The 26,215-nt window shown below is 40.1% G+C and overlaps 1 protein-coding gene across 2 annotated transcripts in view; it reads right to left on the minus strand.

Moving 5' to 3' along the window:
* Nucleotides 1-26,215, minus strand: part of MYO16 (myosin XVI) — a 620,603-nt gene that overhangs the window by 299,688 nt on the left and 294,700 nt on the right. For both annotated transcript variants that reach the window (XM_086708430.1, XM_086708429.1), the window contains exons 10-12: nucleotides 23,339-23,489; nucleotides 14,076-14,186; nucleotides 4,871-4,936 (exon numbers count right to left, since the gene is read on the minus strand). In XM_086708430.1, coding sequence (XP_086564556.1) covers nucleotides 4,871-4,936; nucleotides 14,076-14,186; nucleotides 23,339-23,489 — 328 coding nt within the window. The remainder of the gene's footprint in view (nucleotides 1-4,870; nucleotides 4,937-14,075; nucleotides 14,187-23,338; nucleotides 23,490-26,215) is intronic.

The raw sequence follows: 26,215 nt of genomic DNA on the forward strand, positions 1-26,215 counted from the left end.
TAAAATGGCTATCAAAATAATTAATGATAGCAATGTATACACTATAACTCATAAACTGACCAGGGAGTATTAGCCTAGCTGTATTTTCTTGTAGGACAAATATCTGTTCTTTTTGAACACTTGTACTAACACCATTTCACATCCCAAGTCCAACATGGGCCTGATCAAACTCTAACAGAATGCTTTCAAACTCAATCTGTAAAATCTTGCTGAGAATTTCATTAAACGTTACAAACAAGGCCAGGCAGAAGAGAGCCAGGAGCATATATGAGTCCTACGCCATTTCTTCAAACTACTTAGTGTCACATCTTCTATTTAGGCAAAGTTTTACGAGACATTAAAGGCGTAATGGATCTTGGGTATCTAAGTTTTTTCATGATTAGCTAATAACCTTTCTCAGATCTCTTTTCTTATAAGCCTTCTCCTTTCCATGCAGTGTTAGACTTTACATTGTAGAATATTCCACCGCTACCACCTGGTAAGACTTAGCTTGATGCTGATTCTATGCTTTATATGTAATGTCAGTACAAAATAATAATGTCAATAATAATAATGCCAATAACTTAATAATAATATTAAATAGATAATAATTAATTCTATTTTTTCCTAGTGAAGCTTGAAGATTTTCACTGACACAGTTCTCGTTTTCTGACAAGCCATGTAACCTTTAGATTGGCTACCATTGCCTTCAGCATTAATAACATTATTGCGTATTCTCATGTGGTCCAGCAAATATCATCAGCGTCAGCCACTCTCTTTCGCGCGTGCCTTCTCTCTCCACTTCACCTCATTCTCTCCCCGTCTGCATCATATGGAAACCAGAGAATTCTGGTCGGCGGAAATTTTAAGTGCTCTGTTGTAGCTCATGGGGGACATGGCATCACGTCAGCCTCACTCATGGGTACCTCCCTGTGCTGGACTCTCTAGTTCCAATGAATAAGGTCTTTCTTTTTTAAAGAATCTTCCCTCCCTCTTTCCACCATGCACGACCCCTCTCAGTAAACTGCTGGGAGACTGCAGAATCCTGCCCCATTCGGATGTTTGAAACCAGCCACGCAGTCCCACAGTGGATGAGAGGGCCAGGCCCAGGCCCCCCAGCTGTCCAGATCCCATAACCCGTGGAACCTCCCTGACGTCAACAGCGTGACTCACAGGGGCTCTTGGCGTCACAGTATGGTATGAATAGGTCACTCTACTTGTGTGAGTGGGTTACCTACTCATGATCTATATAACTATATACAGATGACATATTCTGAAAAAGTGTTTTACAAAGGAGGACATATAATAATTAAAAAATTGCCTGAGGGCTTGGCATTTGTGCTGAGAGAAGAGTCTGTCACGCATTTTGCTCTGGGGTTAGGTGACCTGGATTTAAATTCTGTCCCTACCATCGTGGAAGGCTTTAGAAAATTTGCTAAATCCACATGAGGCTTTTATCACCTCCAAATGGAAATAATAATTCTTATACTGATTGCGTTGCCTTTTGTGATTATGTGATGACATATGTGATGACTTTTGCAGCAGGCCTGCCACGTGATGAACCCTAGACAGCACCAGGTCTCTTTCCAGCACCACTCGTCCAGAGGCAATGAGCTCTGCTCAGTCCCTCCAGCTCCGCGCCAAACTCGAACACGCAATGGGAATATTAGGAGACCGACAGTAATCAGAATCTGAAAGCTAATGAAGCCCTAAGCCAGGCATCCCACACTCATGCCACTTTACACAATGGGACAGCTTAATGTCACTGCCAGTAGCAGCTGAAAAGAAAACGGGTACGATCATTTTTGTGCCCTTGTGTATGCAAAACCATAATTTTGAGAGATAATCTCCAGGTAGTTTATCTGGAATGGTGTCGTCATTTCGTACATGGGAGATGTCCAGGTGGTAGATCTTTGGTTCATGAAGTCCATGGTAAAGGTCATGGTGAGGAATACCTGAGAAAAGCCTGATGTTGTTGCTTGAGGGGATAATTGTGTATCTGTTGCTAACGTGCTCCCCCTCAGGACGTTCACTTGTTCGCTGGTTTCCGCAATGATACAAACACCAAGAAGTTCATCCTTTCTGATTACTACCTCGACAATGTGTTAGATCTGGTTCTTTAGTGGCCGCCATCTGTCTCGTCACTGTTGTCTCTCCATCCCTCCTCCCTCCTGTTCCTCCTCCCCCTTTAACTCTCCTCCTTCTTCATTGCTTTCTATTATTTTTCTCCCTCATTCCTTTTTAAAAATGTTTATCATTTTGAGAGAGAGGGAGAGAGCACAAGCAGGGGAGGGGCAGAGAGGGAGGGAAAGAGAGAATCCCAAGCAGGTTCCGCACGGTCACAGAGCTCGCCACGGGGCTCAAACTCACAAACCATGAGGTCATAACCTGAGCCAAAATCAAGAGTTGCTTAACCAACTGAGCCACCCAGGTGCCCCTCCACCTCATTCTTAAATGTGGTATGAGTCTTAGAAATCTTACAAAATGAAATACTCATGCGAATTATTCCTAATCTTGCATCCGATGTCAAATCTCAACATTATTTCAATTTAACCTCCAAAAACTTCACATATTCACCTGAATCTGGTTTTTCCTCAAAAATTTTTCTTTTCCTTCATGTTCTTTTTTGTTATGCATCCTCCTAGGCCCACAAATTAAAAACCTGTGTCTCCAACAGATGCCCTTCTCTTTATTTTTTCCTCAAGCTTTTTATCAGTGCATATTTTACCTAAATAGATTTATTTTCCTCTTACTTTCTATGCCAGCGTCTGTTGGAAATGATAGATATAAAGGATAATACATATAAGTTATATGTTGCATTCACAATTTTAAGTTTTAATGAACTTTTCCTGCAAAAACCTCAATGTATCATATCTTGTTCCTACAATAATATAGAAATATGTTTCTTGATGTGTCTCTCCTTTCTCTATTAATGTGTATTTCTGAAAGAACTGAAAATACACCTTGATATTTGAAGGTGTCAAACTGCCACACTGTTAACACCCTAAAAACAAACCACAAAGTCACAGGTTTGTTTCATTTGAGATACACTATACATTATAACATGATAAGTAATGCCATACTAAAATAATTTATTATGTTAAATTTTCCCTAATACTTAGAATTTGACCTCTAGGTCTATAGAAGCATTTAAATAAAATATATATATGTGTATATATTTTATTCAATTAGTTAAAACTAGCTTTTGTCTCACCAGAAGATTCTTACTGAGTCTAAGATCAAATGTAAAAACATAAATATAAGCCAGGAACAACACACTAAATGTCAACTTTAAATAGCAGGGGTTCTCTCTCTCTCCGTCTCTTAAATTGAATAATAATGAACTTATGAAAAACCAAAGATGAAAAATTCTGTAAAGGTTGTGTAAGGCAAAATAAAAAGCCCCAAATACTTATAAAAGGCAAAAGTTCAAAATATAATGTTATAACTTAAAACAACTATCCAAATTAAACTCCAAGAACTTAGAAAGAAGGAGACAACAAAAATAAAGAAGCAGAAATCAATTATATAGAGAATAAATATACACTAGAAAAAAATTAAAAGTCAAGAGATGCTTTTCTTTGAAAAGAGTAATACAATCAATAAATTCCTAGCAAACGGATTTTAAAAAGTCAGAGAAGGCCCAAATTACCAACATATGGAATGAAAATAAATCACTCAAATTCTACACACATTAAAAAAATAGGATCGTGAATAATTATATGCCAAAAACTTTTGAAGATTAAATGTAAGAAACAGAATCCTTGAAAAACAAAATTACTAAAAACTGACATCAAAAGAAATAAAAACATGAGTAGTCCATATGTCTATCTAATAATCACAGGTTAATGTTACTCCTCTGGCAGAACTGCTGATCCCTCTTGTCCTGGGCTATCATGCGCCCACACAGTCAGACTGCCCAGGGCTAAGGCTGGGATTGGGCCGAGTGGAATAAGGACAGTAAGCAAGGGGCAGTGGTTTCAAAGCAACGGTGGAAGGGACTTTGGGAAGAAGGGTGGAGGTTGGGGTAGTTAGGATGCACTCTCTTTCTCAGGAGGTGTTTCTGTAAGAATTCTTCAATGATTCCTTGGGAGCTTCAAGAAGGTGATGTCTCTATCCCTTCCCCTCTCCCTCTCCCTCTTCTCCACACTTCCTCTTGCCACCTCCCTCTCCAACTTCTCTGAGCATGTCCCTGTTTCAAGAACCTGTGTCTACTCCTCTCTCCTGTTTGTCATGTTCCTGCTCCCTACGAGGGATTCTGCTTTAACTGGAAACAGCCTTGTGAACAAAAGAGAGAGAGAGACAGAGACAGAGACAGAGACAGAGAGAGAGCTTGCACAATGATATTTTGATCTCTTACTACTCAAAAATCATACTGTGTTTTCAGTTGCCTGGAATAATTTTCCAAAAGCAATTGCTCTTTAAATTTTGAAAGTCTCATAATTTAAAGGAGAAAGTCATTTGGAAAAATGTATAAATGCAATAATATCCTTTCTTATTCTCACGGTTCTAACATCATAGAACTTTTCTGAAAGAGGTCATGATGTTAAAATACTTTACACCAACTGACCTTGAATTAGTCAGGAAGGAATGGAAAACAGAGTAATGCATTATTTAATTTTAGAAGTCTGTCTAGTGACTACAATTATAGGAAAATTACACATTATAAGTGCAAAGGAATCTTTTGATAAAAATAACATCCTGTTCCATTTTTGTCTCAGGACAAATTAAAGTCACTATTATGCAAATATTCAGTTTAGAATTTTCTGAGAAGTTTCTGACTTTACTTATTGTTTGCAGGTTTCTTCTCAATCGATCATTTGATATGGATAGGTACGTCTAGTGGGTGTTACCCTACATTATTAAATGGTATTCAAAATTTTATACTCACCATGGTGGAATAAATTGGAAGCTCTTTGAATGGGTTAACAAGCAAGAGGATGTCTCCAATAAAAGTCTGTTAAAAGAAAAGGATACAAGCAGTCGGACACTTAAAATTAAAAATTATAGAATTTTTAAATAATTGTGCAAAATACAGAGAACAAATAAAAGCCGTATTTTAACATTTTGTGATCCTATGGAGAGTTTGTAAATAAAGAAACACAAAAATATAATTCAAATAAAATAAAACTGATAGGCTTGTTCCACCAACCACATAACAACTCAAATAACTGGATTCTAAGAATTTATTTTCTTAAAGAGGCTTTGTGAGAATCAGAGTGAATAAAAAATATAACATTAAAACACATGGCAAAAAATGCTGAAGGTAATAAAGTAATGAGTTCTATGCTGCTACAGAACAATAATAAGATGCATAATGCAAATTTAAAGTACAAAAAAGCAAATATAAATACTTTTGCGATTAAAAAAGGACAAGTAATGAGATATAAAGGCACAAAGAACAGATGGAATAAATAGAAACCAATAATAAAATGACAGATTTAAACCCCAAAACATCAGTAATTACATCAAATGCAAAATTACTAAATACTCTAATTAAACGACAAAGATTATGAACTGGATTAAAGTACTTTAAACATATGGATTAAGAAAATTAGAAAGTAAAAAGATAAAACAAGATATACCTGCAAACAATAATAACAAAAATGTGATTTAGCAATACTCAATTCATGAAAAAATAAATAAAAGTGATGAAAAGGGACATTGCACAATGATAACATGTTAAACCAATCAGGAATATATGGCAATTTAAAATTTCTATGAGACTAAAATTTAGCACAAAATGCATGAAGCAAAAACAGCTGTAAAGAGAAAAATTCAACACAGTAGTGGGGATTTGTAACAATTTGTTTTAGTAACTCATGGAATAAGCAGACAGAATGTTGAAATAATTACCACATTGACTGACTTATACACAACACTGTTAGCAAACAATTGCAGAATATACATTCTTTGAAATTGATCACAGACCAGTTCCATTGTATTTAAAGGACTTGAATCACACAGAGTATGTACTCTGCTTATGGCAGAAATAAGACAGAGATTATCAATCGATATCTAGAAAATTACAAAATGTCTAGGAATTATACAATACATCTGCAAATAACCTATGAGCCTAAAAAGGAGCTACAATGAAAATGAGAAAATATTTTGGTTATCTCCTAATTTGTGAGATGCAACTAAATATAAGTATGGAAATTATTGCCCGATATGATATTTATAATGCTAGAAAAGAAGAAAAGCTGGTAATTAATGATCTAAATGTCCTTTTCAAGGAGCATATCCGATTACATCAAATTATACAGAAATAAATAATCAGTATAACAGTAGAAATTAAAAGAATAGAAACAAAAGTCAGAGGTGGCCTTTTGAACAATGTAATGAAATGGTGAGTACCCTAACAAGACTTCGGAAACAAGAGAAAATGCACAAGCTACTAGTATCCAAAATACGACATTACTACATACAGTATAGACATGAAAACAGATGAACAAATACTAGGAATCATACTTTAGTCACTGTGGCTGGATATTTAGATAATGTGATAATGTGACAACAATCCACCATCTTACCAAAACGAACACAATAAGATATAGAATGTCTCACGACTTTATTTTTCTGAAAAAGAACTTTGAATCTCTAAGAAACCTTTCCACCAAGAAAATTTAAACTTCACTGGTGAATTCTTCCCAACATCAATGAACAAGATAAATGTTACACAAATTATTTTAGAATATAACAGAAAAGGAATACCATTACATTTTAAGAGGCCTGCATAAACTTGGTATTACACACCTAACTAGTATATTCAAAGAAAAGAAATTTAGGGGCGCCTGGGTGGCGCAGTCGGTTAAGCGTCCGACTTCAGCCAGGTCACGATCTCGCGGTCCGTGAGTTCGAGCCCCGCGTCGGGCTCTGGGCTGATGGCTCGGAGCCTGGAGCCTGTTTCCGATTCTGTGTCTCCCTCTCTCTCTGCCCCTCCCCTGTTCATGCTCTGTCTCTCTCTGTCCCAAAAATAAATAATCGTTGAAAAAAAATTTAAAAAAAAAAAAAAAAGAAATTTACAGGTTTCTCTCTTTCATTAAGTACGTGCAAAAATCGTGAACAAAATATTGACAAATTAAATCCAGTAATACATTAAGCAGATAATCTGTTTCAACCAAGTAGGCTTTATTCTAGTAATGCAAGGTTGGCTTCATATTAGAAAACCAACTGTTACAATTTATAATGCTAAAGAGTAGGGATGCCTGGGTGGCTCAGTCAGTTGGGCAGCTGAATTCAGCTCGGGTCATGATCTCACAGTCTGAGTTTGAGCCTTGTGTTGGGCTCTGTGCTGACAGCTCAGAGCCTACAGCCTGCTTCAGATTGTGTCTCCCTCTCTCTCTGCCCCTCCCCTGCTTATTCTCTGTCTCTTTCTTAAAAAATAATACATACTAAAAAAATTTTTCCAATACTAAAGAGTAAAGAATAAAAGCCATATGATCATCTCAGTAAATGTCAGAAAACATTTAATAGTATTCGATGCCCACTCCTGACTGAAAATAATAATAACTTTGAAAAGTATTAATATAAGGAAGTTAATCAAATAACATTCAACTAGATCTATGGCGGGGTTACTGCAAACAACGTGCTTAATGATAAAACATCGAAAGCTTTGCCCTGGGATCCAAAACGAGGTAGGGATGCCTAATATTGTCACTTCCAGTCATCTTTCTATTAAGAGTACCATCCCATGAAATAAAATAAGAAAAGAAAGTAAGGAGGCTATCAAGATTTAAAAGAAAAAAATAAAAGCCAGTATCTACATACCATATAATGGTATGTGCTGAAAATCCTGAAGAATCTCCATATAAATCCATGTTTGCATATGAATTTAGCAAGATTGGCAGATAAAATATGCATATTACAATCAAATTATATCTCCATATTTGTCATAAACAATAAGAAAATGAAATTCCCTTGTAATTTTCAATAAGAAAATAACATTTATTATAGCATTATAGCATCAAAACTTGAAAAATGCCCAGAAACAGGTATAATATAAAGGGTCAAGAGTTCTACACCAAAAATTTAGAAATGTTCCAGAGAAATGAAACACAACCAAAAGAGGGATGTTAACCTTCCATGATATATAGAAGACTTCCACGTGTTAAGATCTATCATACTGCCATAGCTATTGAGATCTTTCGGTCCTGGTTTAGACACAAATGGATCCATTCATACAACAGAATATGTATTCTCCTCCCCATGGTCATCTTGTTATGACTGTGGGGGAACACTACTCTGGACACTTCTCTTGCACCACTGTGAAATCACTTCCACCCTAGTAACATACCTTAAATGTTAAAGTTAAAACAATCAAACTGCCAGAAGAAATACAGGAAACTAGCCTCGGCCAAATTTTATGACCAAGGCCAAATTTTCTTAAGTGGGACACAAAAAAACCCTCAACGTAAAGAATTTTGTGAAAATTGCAAACTTCTATCCTGCACACCTATTCCATAGACCTATTCGCAGACGAAAATGGAAGCCGCCAACTGGGAGAAAATGCTCACAACATGTACATCTAACAAAGAAAGAGTATTCTGAATATATACAAATCCCTACACAGTGATAAGAAAAAGTAACATGACCCATTCATGTTTAAATGCCGATATAACTGAATGGTCATGTCCTGAGCCAAAATGGCCAAGTGAGCAACACACACCTACAGGTCACCATCATCAGGGAGTGGGAAGACGTGAGCTCAAACCACAATGAGGTAGCAGACTACCTGTCAAGATGGCCGGAATCCGTAAAAACTAACAGTACAACAGATAAGACTGAGTATGCTGTGGGTGGGCAGGGTGTGGAATCCTGAGCTGTGTGGTGGGTAAGCACTCTGAAAAAGTATTTGGGTGTGTCTATGAGGCTGAATGTCCCTGTGATGCTGCCATTCCCGCTCTGGGTTAACGCCCTGCGAACAAAGCTCTACGTGGCCCCCACAGAAATACGCACTCATATTCGCACGTTGCCAAAAAAGGCATCAGGATGGTTTCTAACAGTATGATCCACCCAAGTCACATAATTGTAATGGTATATTTCGAAACCAAAAAGTGGAGACAACTCAAGCGTTCCTCAACCGTAGAGTAAATACATAAATTAGGATATATTCATACAGCAGCTTATTTTACAGAAAAATGGGTAGCTATTGCTGCCAGCAACAAGATAGATGATTATCGGAAATATAACGATGAATGAAAGTTGACAGAGGCAGAAGAGAACACCCTGGATGATTCCCTTCAGAGAAAGAGAGAAAAAAAAATACAAAATGAATCTGTAGCTACATATACGCCGAAATCTTTTTTTTTTTTTAATTTTTTTTTAATGTTTATTTACTCTTGAGAGAGAGAGACAGAGTGTGAGCGGGGGAGGGGAAGAGAGACAGAAGGAGACACAGAATCTGAAGCAGGCTCCAGGCTCCGAGCTGTCAGCACAGAGTCCGACGCGGGGCTCGGACTCACAAACCGTGAGATCATGACTTGAGCCGAGGTCAGACGTTTAACCAACTGAGCCACCCAGGAGCCCCGATACACACTAAAATCTTTTTAATGATTAGGGTCAACTGGGGAAGGTGCTGCTTATATTTCATTTCTTTATGAAGCTGCTGGTTACTTGAGCCTGTTCACCAGCTGAAAATTCATGATGCCATACACCTGTCACAAGTTGTGCCCTATTCTCTCTACGTGCTGTGATGCAAACCAACATTGACTTAGAAGGCTTGGCCACTGTGTTACAGCCACGTACAGGAGAAAAGAAAAGGGAAATGATTGCCCCAAAGGGGAAGCTTTACAGGGAAGTATCTGAAAATTGCTCAGAAAAATGAAGAATAAGAGATCAAGGGAGAATCGGGAAATGTGCTAGGGAAAGAAAAATGAGGAACTAAAAAAAAAAAATCAAAACACTTTTAAGTTGCATTTTTCTATTGATATATAATTTTTACTTTGGTCTGATTATTGAAAGTATTTGAGACTGCCTTTGCAAATATATTTTGTGATAAACAAAAACATTGTTCAGAAAAATGTGATCTGAATGTCAGCGATAGATTCCCAGAGTATGAGCTTGTATAAACCTATGCCATATTCTCAAGAGGCTCTGTTGATGGAAGGGAATGTTATAAAATGTTTTTTTTAAATTTAGAAACCTACAGATTTCCTTTACCTCACCTTTCTAAAATATCACTTTTTTTTTTTTTTAAGAGAAAGAGTGTGAGCAGGGGAGAGGGGCAGAGGGAGAAGAGAAGAGAGAATCTAAAGCAGGCTCCAGGCTCAGCACAGAGCTCAACAGGGGCTTGATCCCATAACCTTGGGATCATGGCCTGAGCTGAAATCAAGAGTCGGATGCTCAACCTACCGAGCCACACAGGTGCCCCTTACTTTTTTTTTTTTTTTAATAGCTTACTTCTAGTGCACCTGAGTGGCTCAGTTGGTTAAGCGTCCAACTTCGGCTCAGGTCATGATCTCACGGTTTGTGGGTTCGAGTCCCGCGTTGGGCTCTGTGCTGACAGCTCAGAGTCTGGTTCCTGCTTCGGATTCTGTGTCTCCCTCTCTCTCTGCCCTTTCCCTGGCTCATGCTCTGTCTCTGTGTGTCTCAAAAATAAATAAAACATTAAAATAATAAAAAAATAAATAGGTCACTTCTATTAAGTGTTCACAAGGGTCTATAATAGATTGAGTGGAGGGACATGGAAGGACATGGTAGGTACTGCATATGGTGGGTGAGGCTTCAGATACAGGCTAGGGGGCAGTGCCAGCTTGGGGAAAACGAGTCTGTCTACAGAATTTCCAATGTTCTCCAAGCGAGACAGACTTCAACTTCTGACACAAGCTAGCCTCTTGAGCTGCTCTTAACAAAAAAAACCTGCTACATCCCACGGGGTTGCCTAGAGGGGAATGTTCAGTCAGTGTCTCAGGTGAGCCAGGCCGCCTACCTGGCTAACCAGATGTTACAGGAGCCTGTGTTTATTTTGTGGGGTTCTTTCATTATGAGTCTTGAGGCCTACCAGTGTGTTTATAAGAAGAATTCCATGTTTATCTGCCATCCACAAAGAAATACGATTGCATAGTCTATTCTCTCTGTTCCAGTTGACCGTAATCATTCAGAGAATGAAATGCCTTTATTCTCTGCATTTCCTAGCAAGCAAACACCTCATCTCTTGCAATTAATTTTGTTTGATGGTTTGGGCACGTCCTACTGCTACGGGCTGTATGGAACCTTCCCAATCTGATATCCAAATGGAATGCTATGCACTTAGTTAAAAGAGTCAGTTACGTTTGCTCCTGGGTTTTGGCGCACACACACACACACACACACACACACACACACAAAAGACAAAGAAAGAGAGAAAAAGGAAAGAAAGAAAGAAAGAAAGAAAGAAAGAAAGAAAGAAAGAAAGAAAGAAAAAGAAAAGAGAAACCTACAGATTGTTTTGAAAGATCACCTTATATAACCAGTCAGACTACAGCAAAAAGAGGAAACTCCTGGTTAAACAATTAATTCTGCTGACATGTGTTATGTTGGCACTGATGGGCCAGTGGTAGCAGTGGGGGTCCATTCTGCATATATTTTGAAAGGAAGGTTGCTGAGATTTGCATGAAAACGTGACTTGGGACATGGAAGAAAGACTAGTACCAACACCGAAGCTAGGCACTTTGGGCTGAAAGCTGGAGGAGGAATAAAAGGGGGAGGGAGGGGGGAGGCATGCAGGGAGCGTGGTGGGGGGGTGTGTGCCGGGGGGGGGGGTAGGTCACATGACTAACTCTGAATACAACATCCGCTGAAACCAGGGTTTCTGTATTTGTGGCAAAGAAACTTCCATTTCCAATTCATCATGGACTGATACTTTTGTAAAACGTAATAAAAATGAATTCCTGTAAATGTGACATTGGAAAAGACAAAGACATACAAAGCACAAGCCTGGATTCTTTTCAGATTCAACAGAAGGAAATGAAACCATCAAATTGCTATAAGAGGTTCTAAATGCTTACTCTCCCTGCAGAACGGTAATAAAAAGCTCATACACCCAATGGTTCACAGGATACTTTGAAAATCACTTGTTATTATTCAATCAATAATGTTGAAATTGCTTGTCTACCCATTAAAGGAGAGTTCCAATAACATAACTTAGAGCACTCATCACAAAATTGATCCCAGACGATTTAGCTCTTCAATATTTCAGGTATGGAAAGGAAGAAAATCACGTCTCACACGGTGGCAAATTTATATTTTATGTGAGCTTGAACAAAGCAGGGAATATTAATTCTGATGGTCCAGAGAGAAAGAGAAACCCAGTGAGCAGAGAGAGTCTAAGAAGAGGGTCCCATGTCGGGAGGAGCTGATAAACAGCAGGAAATACCTGTCACTTGGATTGTAAAGGGCTTGACCAGGCCTCAGGGTGAGTAAAATCAGCATGGGTCCTATTCTCACTGAGCCAGAGCCCCACACAGCACCCAAAGATCAATCAAGGGACCAGTAAGGTATAAAATCACAAGCAGTCACAAGAAAGATCCATCACAACTTTATCTGGGGAGGTTTCCTTAAAGACTAAAGAACTTTTGAGGGGCAGTTTGTGAAGCTAAGTGTTTACTTCATGGTGTAGAGAGAGAAACTTAGGGGAAAGCAAAACAGGCCGAGAAAAATCCTTGGTGTAGACAGGAAGGCAGCTGCCGGAGGCCGACAGCATCAACACTTAGTGTCCGGGGGCCGGATCGTGAATGAAGATTGTGGCTGTCCTCCCATGAAAAACGAGAAGCCACAGAGAAGTCAAAGAACGGGGGTTTCAAGATTACACTGGTTCATTACAAAAATTACTCTAGCTCCTTGTGAGGTCAGGTGGAGAGGGAACAAGTTTGTCTCTGGACGGCTGGGAGGCGGTTGGGGAAGAGAGGACAGTGGCCTTGATGAGAACGGTGACCGCCAGGAAGTAGACTAAGCGGGTATCGGGGAGACAGAGGCACTTGAGAAGCATGAAGGAAACACAGAAATCCAAAACAGTTCAAGCAATGGTCTTCTGGCAATATAATTAAGAAGTCAAAAGGAGGAAGTTGTGGTAGAAGAGAAGAAATCAGCACAATGCTAGAAAAGGTGAGGGAACGGAATAACAACAATACACAAATCACAAGAGTAACAGGGGCCAAGGTCATCAGGTTTCCCCACTTTATGCCAATGACGTAATTCCCTTCATTTTGATATAAACATTTAAGTTTACGTGTATTTGCAGAGGCGGCCGATTCATCCAAGCGTTAAGAGGCTGCGCTGAATTTGCGTAGGTTAATCAGCACCTGGCGATTTATGACTGGTAAGGAAATCTCAGGCTTCACATTTACATGAAAATTACTTAATCAATTTCTCGGTAGACCAGGAGAAAAAGGGGGTTATCAAAAAGGGATAGCAGATATGGGCATAATCAGATTTCCCTACAGACATTCTGATTGAATTGCTATGAGTTGAACATAACAAATTCAAGGACAGAGAGAGTCGGACAGAGCCAGAGACTGAGATTACATGGGGTCTAAATTGTTCTGTGTATTGGAAGAAATAACACATATAAACCAGGGCAGAACCACAGCAAATTAATTCTCCATGCCGTTTGTCAACTGTGTCATATATTCCTATCCTGTTATCAGAGATGGGCGTATAAAGTATTTACTTTACAGACAAAGCGTTTCCTGATAACTGAGAGGGACAATAGTTTCTCTTTTCATGCACACTGACCTGAGGAGTCAACTCTACCTCCTCAGCTTTCTTTTCCAGATCGGGCAGGCTATGTAGAACACAGGAAACAAACGGCATTTTGATAAGTGACTTGAAGATCCTTCCGTTTCTAGCAAGATCTTCTTCCACAGCAAACTTGACAACCGGAAAGCTGTCTACCCACAGGGTATTACCTTTCACTTAACAACTCTGAAATTTGGATCTCTGCTGAACCTGCCTTGGAACTCAATCAGAATGAACCCGAACTCGGAGAAATCCACCTTAAGCTGTCAGCATGCCCAGAGACAACACTAAGCCCTTTACCTGTAATATCTGCAGCACTGAAGGGTAAACACTGGCAGCAAGACAAAGGCAGTGCAAAAGGCAATTTCAAGGGCACTTACATATATCTGATTGTTCCCAAAGCGCTTCTGAATTTCATAAAGCAGGCTGCCATCATTCAGCTCACTGAGAGTCGCTAGGTCATCACTGGGAGCAGGAGGCATCAGCTTGACCTGGGGAAAAACATAAGTGAGATCAATTCTAATTGCTTTCCAATCAACTTTCTTCACAGCTGGATGTCCCAGTTTCAATTACATGTCAAAGGTTTAAAGGCCACGTGAGCCTGAAACCGCTATTAAAAGATGAAATGGTTCACTTCCAAGGAACAAAAAATTCAACAGCCACAGAGAAATGTATTCAGATGAGAATTTCGGTCCTGTGCCCGTGAGTGTGCACGCACGCTCACACACACACACTGATACGAGCACCCCCCGTGTTAACCTTAAGTCCCGCAAAGGCATTAGTCTGTCAAAATTATTTCAGCATGTTGATTTTAAATGTAGACACCTGAGTCCTCTGTAAGACAAGCAGCTGAAAAGCTCACATATTTGCAGCATTTTCCAAAGCTAAAGCAAAAATTTTCATATTACCGTTGTTGGCGTGGTGAAGGAAGCAGTGTGCCTGGAATTTACTTTCTGCATGCATGTAGGAGGAGGCCAGATTTTGAAAGAAGACTCCAGAATCTTGGCTTGGGATCTTTATTCTTTTCTACATTACACTTACAACGAAAGTAGCTGTGAGATTAAGATAATTCTGCCATCAAGAAAAAAATGCCTCCCTATTCAATTTCATGGAAAGTGACAGAGTTAAAAAAAAAAAACAAAAACACCTGGGAAACATTTCAATTAAAAAAGCGATGAATTTGAATTTGGATTAAATGTAAATCTATCATTTACGAGTTAAGAATGGACAATTTTTTTTGTAATGTTTATTTATTTATTTTAAGAGACAGGGAGAAGGGGCATGTGTGAACAGCGGAGAGGCAGAGAAACAGAGAGAGAGAGAATCCCAAGCAAGCTCCACACTCAGTGGGAAGCCCAGCACAGGGCTTGATCTCAGGACTGTGAGATCACGACCTGAGCCGAGATCAAGAGTCAGACCCTCAAGTGTCTGAGCCACCCAGGTGCCCCACGAATGGACAATGTTTAATTTTACATACACAAGATAATGTTGTGCAAACTAGGCACTCGATCTACTATGACAGCTTTGGTTTTCTTATGTCAAAACACAGGGGAGCCAAAGAACAAGAATATTGTTATTAACGCCTCTGAGGGCTCGTGGGTGCCCATAGCGAATTTTTAACAGCAGCAAGTTTACTTCTCTTATTTGTGTTCGTGTTTGTATTCTCTACTTGCATTTGCAGTTTGTATTTATAATTGCATTACAATTTTTATTATCGTATGCACCACTGTTACATAATTTGAACTTAAATATTACTGCTTATCAGCTAAATGTCTATGGCACTGACAATTACAAGTCACTGCCCTCCCAGACTGCTTATAATCCTAATGTATTAATAATGGAAACTCAAATTCTTTACTGGGAATCTCAAATGGTCAGTAGAGTGGTTTGTTTTTTCTTCCAGTTAGGAGGGTGTCATGGCCATGGGCTCTGGTATTTGAGACACCACCATTTGGGAAAATAGCAAATACCCTATCCAATATGTATTAAAAATGTATTAAAAATTAATTTGTGGGGCGCCTGGGTGGCTCAGTCGGTTAAGCGTCCGACTTCAGCTAGGGTCACGATCTCACAGTGTGTGAGTTCGAGCCCCGCGTCGGGCTCTGTGCTGACAGCTCGGAGCCTGGAGCCTGCTTCGGATTCTGTGTCTCCTTCTCTCTCTGCCCCTCCCCCACTTGTGCTCTGTCTCTTTCTGTCTCTCAAAACTAAATAAATGTAAAAAAAATAATTTGTAAAATATTCCAGACCTCATAAATGTCAAGAGCAAGCCTCTCCCTGCCCCCCAATATGCACACACAGAGCCAACACCTTGGGTTTATTTTCTCTGCTTTTCTAGCATTTAAAAGAAATATGCCTCAAAATACCTTTCAGAATTAACCTGAAATTAAGGTGCATATAACATAGTCTTATTCAACTTAGTTGACTAGTTAATTTTAATTAGTTAGAGGCATAGCTTTAAGACTTTGATACTTTCACAAGTACTTACTTAAATAGTTGAGTGGCATCCAAAAGCTGCTACTTGTGCTGATAAAAATAGAAGTCATAATGTTCCACAACCCCCAGTATTTTCTGGGTTGTCAAAATCAGTTTTGGGATTGTGTGATATCTCTGTGTGTGTGTGTGTGTGTGTGTGTGTGTGTGTGTGTGTGTGTTTAAACAGGATACACTTAGTTCTACTTTGAAGAGTCTCATAATCCGAAAATGCTGCCAGGTAAGTAACTAGAAATGTGCTTGACGTACGCTGTGTTTGATTCGGTATTTCGTATCAGTCAGGCTCATTTGGGTAAAAATCTTACATACTGATTTGAGCTTCCCCACCTTAAATTCTGGAAACGGAAGCACATTAAGAGATCGACTGCGTGTGTGTGTGTGTGTGTGTGTGTGTGTGTGTGTGTGTGTGTGTTGCCTTAAGTTTTTATTTTGAGAGAGAGAGAGCGTGCACAAGCTGGGGAGGGACAGAGAGAGAAGAAGAGACAGAGGATCACAAGCAGGCACCTTGCTGTCTCTGCAGAGCCTGATGTGGGGCTCAGACTCACGAATCATGAGTTCGTGACCTGAGTTGAAACCAAGAGTTGGATGCTTAACCAACTGAGCCACCCAGGCTCCCTTACATTGATTATTTTTGTATTCAATGGGATGAATGGGTTGAAATCTCAGTGGTGTATCTTCCTGGTTGTGGGAATGTGAACATTTTTCTTCCCTAACATTACTAAGTCACTTTCAATCCTCTTTCATACTAGGGAAGGTAATGATGGGTCCCTCATTGGAGGCTGTGAGGATCAGTTTGCATGATGGCCCAGCAAGGTGCCTGCTCTGTGGATAAGTGGGAGTGGGGGGTACATTGTTACACAGTAAAACATCTAGAGAGGGCCGTGAGCACCAAAGATAAACTTTCTGCCAACTTCCCTGAGGACTGCCTTTGGAGGGAGGAGGGAGGAGGGAGGAGGCATTTGTAGAGGGCTCCGGGCCAATCTCTGTGGCTCTCAGCAAAGACACTCATCTTTCACCTGCTTTAAAAATTGGAGTTCTTTTTCATATATCCCTCTATAGGGAAGGATCTGCTGTGAAATAATAATTTTAAAAAGTTTGAAATTCAGTGATGTGGTCCTTAATTGGTAGATGTAGAACTTAAGGCCCAGAGAAGCCACACGGTTTCCCTGGGGTCACACAGCTGAGCGGTCAGAAGTGGAAGCTGGGACAATAACCATTAGGTAACAGCAGAGAAAGTCTAGCAGATAATGAATCAATCTGACAATGTATATTCAATAGTTTGCCTTTCGTTTTCTTGCTCCCTGGACCGTAGCCAGGCACCTTGTTCGAGGTTTAGTACAAAGAGGGAGATAAGGGGGGCGCCTGGGTGGCTCAGTCGGTTAAGCGTCCGACTTCAGCTCAGGTCATGATCTCGCGGTCTGTGAGTTCGGGCCCCGCATCGGGCTCTGTGCTGACAGCTTAGAGCCTGGAGCCTGTTTCAGATTCTGTGTCTCTCTCTGTCTCTGACCCTCCCCCGTTCATGCTCTGTCTCTCTCTGTCTCAAAAATAAATAAACGCTAAACAAAAAAAAAAATAATCAAAGAGGGAGATAAGGGATGAGGTCTTTGACCTCAGTCTTTACAGTTTGCAGGGGGAAAAGTGAGGATGGTAAGTAAGAAATCACAATGAGGAAAAGCGCTAGGAGGGAAAACAGGATGCTCTGAAAAGTGACCAAGTGCACTTTGGCTTGGATGGTCTCAGAAGTCCTCTCTGAGGAAAGTGCAGCAAAGCTGAAGCAGGATATAACTGCAGGAGGCCGTCCCATGGGGTGTGGGAGAAGATGGGCAGGGAGAGGGGAGGAGGGGGTAAGAGTCATAAAGTTAGAAAGCCCCCTGGAAGGCGCCTGTGGGCTGCAGGGTGGGAGGAAACAGGGCAGGTGGTGGTGCAGGAGGAGAGGGGGGCATGGGACAGGGATGGGTGGCAGAGGAGGGGAGCCCCAGAACTGCACTGGATTTATTACCTGGGACCCGTGTACAAAAGATCAAAGGTTTAGGGGCACCTGGGTGGCACAGTCGGTTAAGCGTCCGACTTCGGCTCAGGTCATGATCTCATGGTTCACGGGTTTGAGCCCCGTGTCAGGCTCTGTGCAGACAGCTCAGAGCCTGGAGCCAGAGACACAGATTCTGTGTCTCCCTCTTTCTCTGCCCCTCCCTGCTCACACTCTGTCTCTCTGTCTCAAAATTAAACACTAAAAAAAAAACAAAAAACAAATTTCAAAAGATCAAAGGTTTGCTTATACTGAAAGATACCTGCACTGGGTTACAGGGTCACCGGCTCAAGTGTTTGCCCTTAGACATGAAAGGAACTCAGAAAATAACTACAAATGGACAAGTATGTGTTTCCAAGAAATAAAGACTCCTGGCAAAAGTCTTTATATAGAGAGAAGCACAAAAGGAAACTTTCATTATCGACTTAGGGATGGAGGTAAGTATCTTTTCTTTCCAGTGATTTTGCAATCATTTCCTAAAAGTATCATAATGCACACATGTACATAGACACAGATATTCACCCCCCAAAACAGGTATGTATGTGTGTGTATATAGACACACTTTATACACACACACGAACACACACATATATACGTATTCATGCATCTACATGATATGATACAAGACAATAATGGGCTGCAATAAGTTTGAACAATGCAAAAATAAGACAAACGTCTCCATCAAGTTAGCATCCATATTTAACTCCCACACCATCATAAAAGGAGACAAATCAAAAGCGAGATTTTTTTTCTTTAGAAGAAATGGTTTATGTTTCTAAGATAAGAAACTTCCTCTTACAGCCATAGCTCTAACAAGCTCAACGCGGACTTCTGGGTGTATGTTTAGAAAGCGCATGCAGCGTATGAACGGAAGCCCGACATTTGTTCTGACAAGCCCGAAAGAGCTATTGCAGACATCCGTTGGTATTTTTGTGGATTTCCATCCACAGTGGCACAGCTGTTTCACGGGGTTAAGGAAAGTACTAGGCTGACAGTAAAAATGTGGAGACGCCTGAGCCTGTCTGCGGTAATGAAATGTGACAAATACAGTGTGAGAGCAGATCAAGGGAAGAATTCCTTGCATTCATCACATCAGGAGCCCAAAGTGATCAGGAAGGAGGCTTTGATGATGGATTGTAAGCAAGGTTATCAGAGGGACACATTCTTTATAAAGATTTCAAAGGCACCGGGGCAGCTGCAAGTAGAAAGGACCAGAAAAACACATCTCTGAATATTTTTATGTTACAGTGGCAGGCTTGATAAGGTCTACTGTCAAAAGTCTGCCAAACAATTATAACACAAGATAAAAGCGAGGCGGGAAAATAACGTAAAAAAAAAAAAAAAAATCCTCTCTGAGATTGGCCACTATGATTTCCATGAAGATATATATCCCTATCTATCTGTGCAAAAGGGGAGATCTAGAACATAAAGTAAATAGAGCTCAGGATAGAAGGTCAGGAAGAACTTCAGAGAAACACTTTGAGAAATGTTTCGAGATCCAAAGGGAACTTAAGTTTGGGAAACAGTCTGATTTCCCTGACTCCAGGTCGTCCACACTTGCTTGGAGTGGCGCCACCTTTCCTGTTTTGTTCGTTTGTTTGTGACTTTTCATCCCTGGGAGATTAGCAGTACATGTGCAGAAACCATAAATCCAGGGGACAGAGGAGGTGGCTTGACAAACAGGAGAAAACCATCAGGATCTTGAGGAGGGGAAAAGGACCGAGTATTCATGAATGAAGAGGAGAGAGGAAGTTAGGAAAAAAATGAGGTGGCCAAGAGGTCATAACAGGGAAAAGGGTGATAATCTGACAAAATACTAAGTTTTCCAAAGCTTAAGCCCACCACCATGCCTAGATAGCATTTTAATTATTTCCCCTTGTTTTCGCTATTCTGTCAGATGTTTCTTTTAATTTTCTTAATGTTTTTATTCATTTTTGAGAGGGATTGAGACAGTGAATGAGCCGGGGAGGGGCAGAGAGAGAGGGAGAGACACAGAACCCGAAGCAGGCTCCAGGCTCCGAGCTGTCAGCATAGAGCCTGACGCGAGGCTCGAACCCACGAACTATGAGATCACAACTTGAGCTGAAGGCAGACGCTGAACCGACTGAGCCACTCAGGCGCCCCTGTTAGATGTTTCTAAGACAACAAAATGTATCAGGTTCTTTCACTTCCTATTGCTTCGCCTGGCCAAGGGTTTACATTTTTGCGTATGCAAATATGGGTATTTCTTGGACCACAGAAAGAGAATTCTCGCCAATTGTCAAAAGCCCTGTAGCGCACAGGCAGCCGTGGCCTGCCGACCCCTTGCCTATTGATGGAACCATCGCAAGTCGACAGGGCTCCGCCAGGTGAACGGGAAGCTCCATGGGGGTGTCCCCGATGAAGAACCAGATCCAGAGTAAAGAAGTACTTGTGACTCTTGGCAATTCGCTTCAGGTTCTGGAATTTGGTCATTTTCAAACTGAATCTGTAACGTGAGTGTAAGTTAAGTAATGAAAAAGGATAATAACTTGCCCATGGTGGGATTTTGAGGATTAGGATAATGCAGGTGAATGCATGGTTAAGCACTGAAATGTTAATACAAAGTATGATTTTGTATTATTATTATCTAAAGTAATCTACGTTTGCATTGAAAAAAAAATAAAGCCTGCTGGATGTGTTGACTGGAATTAGATCAATTAAGAGCAGATACATTTAGTGGTAGAGAACTCAGCCATTTTGGCAAAACCTAACATACAGTGAATCTATACAAATAATAACAATAAAAATATAAATAGATCTTACTACATTTTTTAAAATTTAATGTTTATTTATTTATTTTGAGAGAAAGAGAGCAGGAGAGGGGCAGAGAGGGGGTGGGGGGGAGGATCCCAAGCAGGCTCCGTGTGGTCAGTACAGAGCCCTACGCGGGGCTCGATCCCAGAACTGTGGGATCACAACCTGAGCTGAAATCAAGAGCTGGACACTCAGCCGACAAAGCCAGCCAGGTGCCCCCATCTTACTGCATTTTTACTCTGTTCTTGGTAATTGTGTTATAACCTTATAGCCCTCTTCTTTTGTCAGCTCTGTAAAAACCCTGTGAAGACTATACTATGTACCCATTTTATAGATAGGTCTTATGAGCTCAAGGAGCCTAGAGTCTAAGCAGCAGACCTGAACCAGAGCGTCAGTCTTCTCTGCACTCCCAGGCTACCGTGCCTTCACTAAATGGGGTAAAAATTGGACCCAAATTTCAAGTGTGAACTAAATTTTTATAAATATATTCAGAAAGGAAGGAAGCAGAAGAGGGGAGAGAGGGTAAAGTTAGGAAGTCAGGAAGTTAGGGAAGGACAGAAGGAGGCAGGGAGAGGAGAAAGGGAGGGAAAGGCAGAATGAAAAGGAAAGAAAAGGAAGAACGTATTACACACTTTGAAGGAACTTAAGAGGAATTCTCTCTCCATTCTCAGAGATAATACGTGTTCGTTTTGGTGATTATCAGAACCGAAAAAGTTTCAATCAAGCCTTGAATATTCATTCACACAGTTACCATTTGATAAAACCTACATTTTAGAAAAACCAGGAAGGAGAGATACAGTGGTTTTTGTTTCAATTTTTAAGGAAATTTTCCACATTCCACGTTTCCCTTTAAAATGCTATTCAGAAGGCTCTTGCTTCCACAAGCCTTTTCTGAAGCTCTCCTGTGAAACGTAAAAGTATAATCCAGCCAGTGGGTGACGTCGATCTTCCTCGGGAGAGAATCAGGGCCAAGGAGGGATGACAGCGGTGCCTTAAATCTTACCTAACATTCAATCTGTCTACTGTTACAAACTGAATTGCATTCCTCCAAATTCATATGTTGAGGCTCTCGATGTGAGCATTTGGCGATGGGGCCTTAAGGAGGTAATAAAAGTTAAATGAGGTCACAGGGGTGGGGCCCTGATCCTATAGGATTGGTGTCCTTATAAGAGACACCAGACAGTTCTTCCCTTCTCTCTGTCTCTTTCCTCCCCACCACCACCACCTCCCAGAGGAGGACACAGGGAGAAATCAGCCAGGATGAGGACCTTTATCAGAAGAAACCTCATCAGTTGGTACCTTGATCTTGTACTTCAAGTCTCTAGGACTGTGAAAAATAAATTTCTGTTGCTTAAGCCACCCAGTTTGTAGTATTTTGTCATGGCAGCCTAAGCTGACAAATACACCTACTAAAGTTGGTGAAGTGTCTGACTTCGGCTCAGGTCATGATCTCACCATTCATGCATGGGTTCAAGCCCCACATTGGGCTCTGTGCTGACATCTCAGAGCCTGGAGCCTGCTTCCAATTCCGTGTCTCCCTCTCTGTCTGCCCCTCCCCACTCACTCTTTCTCTCTCTCTCTCTCTCTCAAAAGCAAATAAATAATAATTTTTAAAGTATCTCAAAATTACAAAAACCATTTATTAGTTATTTTGACATAACAAAAATTAATGAAACTAAAATTAAATTTTGAAAAGATGGCCTTTGGAAAACCTAGCTAAGATGTCTTTAAATTATCCGAAATTAGAGTGAAATAAAACAGTTTCAAGGATTACTCTGACATGTATAAAATCACTCTGCCACTTATAAAACATGAAGCATGTAAAAATCATTTATTTCTGTAGGAATGGTAACAGAAAATACACTAATTTCTATATCTCCCAGCTCATCAAAGTGATCGCCCATAACCTAGGCACTGCGGGACACACACACACACACACACACACACACACAAAGTACACCACCACAGTTACTTTCCATAAATGACTCTTAGTGGTTGATTTTTCTTTCTTCTTGTTATATAAAATAGTTGGATCTTTGAAGGAAACAAAAAGCATACTCCATGTAATAATCAAAATGATGACCAAACACATAACTGTTATTCAGGAATATTCAGGAATCAGCATACTGGCTGAGCTCAAGAGTATAAAATTAAATCCTTCTACAGCACAATAGCAGCTATGTTTAATGGTCAGTATAATGCCATGACAGTGTGTATATGGGAATTTTAAACCAAGTATTAACCTTTAGGTCATGAATTTTTCCTTGAATGGAAATTTGTGGATGTTTGGTTTTGAAACGTTGGATTTTAAAGCATGATGCACTAAGCAGACACACAGTAAAGACGTGTTACCTGTTCAGGTTTGGTGGGGACGTTCACCGTGGCATCTTCAGGGACGCTGTCCTGAGACTGTCGCTTACATAGACCTTTTCTTGCATCTTTGAACATAATGTCTTTTTCCAACATGCTGTCTTGCTTGGCAATCGGCAACACCAGGGGACTGCTACAGAAAATAATCAACATTGTAATTAGTCTTCTCCGGACACTGTCGTATTAATCAAAAAAGACCATAACAAAACTGGGCAATGATAGAAAGGTGTTTTACTCAGATAAGAAACTGCTTCTCGACACGGAGGGGAAGAAAACAATCAACGGGAAATCTGTAAACTTTTCTATTCTAAATTTCACTCAATTTCAACCTTAAAAGAAAAAAATATATTCAACTTGAGAAGAAAATGTTTACAAATGTATATATGACATAAAAAAAATCAATAAGCAATTTATAAGCAAATTATAAGCTAAGGTTGATGCATGGTTGAACTAAGTAAGAGATTTAAGTGGGAAAGTGAATTGCAAACATGTAAAGGCCAAAATTACACAATTAATTAAAATATTATTCATATGCAATTTAAAATATGTTATAGAGGGGCGCCTTGGTGGCTCAGTTGGTTGAGCGTCCAACTTTGGCTCAGGTCATGATCTCGCACGGTCTGTGAGTTGGAGCCCCATGTTGGGCTCTGTGCTGACGGCTCAGAGCCTGGAGCCTGCTTCAGATTTTGTGTCTCCCTCTCTCTGTGCCCCTCCCCTGCTCATGCTCTGTCTCTCAAAAATAAACAAACATTGAAAAAAAAATTAAAATATGTTATAGAATCATGGGCAATATTTAGAGTTTGTAATGAAATATTAATAGGGGAATCAGAGAAGAATGAGGTGCTCGAAGGTTGAAATATTACAAACGATAAGTTTCATTACTTCATATGGCTCAAACTAGGCAAAAAAAGAAAATAAAAGCCACTTCATTTTATTTTGTTCCAAAGACATCATTGCCAAAAGAAAGCCATTATTATATAATGTTCATTAAAAATTAACCCAATCTAAATGTTTAATTTGCATTGTAACATTTTATGATAGCGAGATTTAAAACTGCATTTCCCTAAATGTTACCATACAAGCAAAAATATATACCTATTTAATCAAGCGTGATATATATAAACATATCTATTTCATGTATTCTGTTATAGCACTTGTAATTCTAATTAATGCTTAAATGCACTTTTTGGTTTGCAAAAAATTCAGGTTTATTGAGGTATTATTTACATAGAGTAAAACTGACTATGACTCACTTTTTGTAGATGTACATGCATTTGTAGATGTATGTGTCGAATATATATATAGTTGTAAATGGTTAAATACATGTATTTGTGTAGCCCACATAACCAGTGCTATGTTTCTTTGTTTGTTTGTGTTTTAATTTCTTTAAGTAATCTCTACACCCCGTTGGGACTTGAACTCACAGCCCTGAGATCAAGAGTCACACTCTCCTCCGACTGGGCCAGCCAGGTGCCCATATTTGTGCTTGCTCTTTGGAGCCAGTCATGTTCACTCACCTCCTGCCCCTCGCAACCACTGATAATTATTTCTTTCACTATAGTTTTGCCTTTTCTAAAATGTCAGAAAGGGATCATAGAGCACGTAGCTGCCTGCGTCTGCCTTCACTTACTTAGCATAATGGTTTTTTTTTAATTTTTTTAATGTTTATTTATTTTTGAGACAGAGAGAGACAGAGCATGAACGGGGGAGGGGCAGAGAGAGAGGGAGACACAGAATCTGAAACAGGCTCCAGGCTCTGAGCTATCAGCACAGAGCCTGATGCGGGGCTTGAACCCATGGACCATGAGATCATGACCTGAGCCGAAGTCGGATGCTCAACCGACTGAGCCACCCAGGTGCCCCATAGCATAATGTTTTTAAGGTTGGTCAGTGGCTTGTTTTTAGTGCCAACTGGTAGTCTGCTGTGGAACATGCGACACTCGGGCTATCCATGCACCAAACGTTTGGGTTTGTCCAGATGTTGTCAAGTGTAAACGAAGCTTCTACACACAGCTGTGTACAGGTGTTTGGGCAGACACATGCTCTCATTTATCTTGGTTAAAAACCTAGATGAAACTCCACAAACTGTTTCTGACGTGGTGCTCCCCCCAGCAGTGCCTTGGCAATTCCTTTGCCTCACGGTCTTGCCAATGCTTCTCTCTCTTTTTATTTTTTTTTAATTAAAAACTTTTTTTAATGTTTTATTTTTGAGAGACAGAGAGAGACAGCATGATTTGGGGAGGAGCAGAGAGACAGGGAGACACAGAATCCGAAGCAGGCTCCAGGCTCTGAGCCTGTCAGCACAGAGCCTGACGCGGGGCTCGAACCCACAAACTGTGAGATCGTGACCTGAGCCAAAGTTGGATGCCTAACCGACTGAGCCACCCAGGCGCCCCACTTCTCTCTCTTTTTAAAATCCACTCTAGTAGGTATGTTAGTGGTTTTTCGCTGTGCTTTCAATCTGTATTTTAATGTGCTTATTCAATATAAAAAGCTCTTCTCTGGTAAAGTGGGTGTTCAAATCTTTGTAGCCTGAGTACTGGCTTTATATATTCTGGTTCCCAGTCCTTTATCAGATGCATACATGGCAAGTATTTTCTCTCAGTCTGGGTCTTATCTTTTCATTTTCTTTATAGTGTGTTTCAAAATATGTTGTTCCTTTTTTTTTTCCTCTTATGACTTGGGTTTCTTGTGTCTTATCTAAGAATTCTTTTCTTAACCCAAGATCAAAAAGGTTTTCTCCCAGGTTATATTCCAGAAACATTATAGTTTTGTGCTTTACATTTGAGTCTATAATCCATTGTGAGTGGGTTTCGTATATGGCGTTGTACACACGTCAAGTTTCGTTATTTTTTTCCT

This window comes from Puma concolor, chromosome A1, assembly GCF_028749965.1.
Source record: "Puma concolor isolate L17-30 chromosome A1, mPumCon1.1.hap2, whole genome shotgun sequence".
In the NCBI taxonomy this organism is placed as follows: Eukaryota; Metazoa; Chordata; class Mammalia; order Carnivora; family Felidae; genus Puma; species Puma concolor.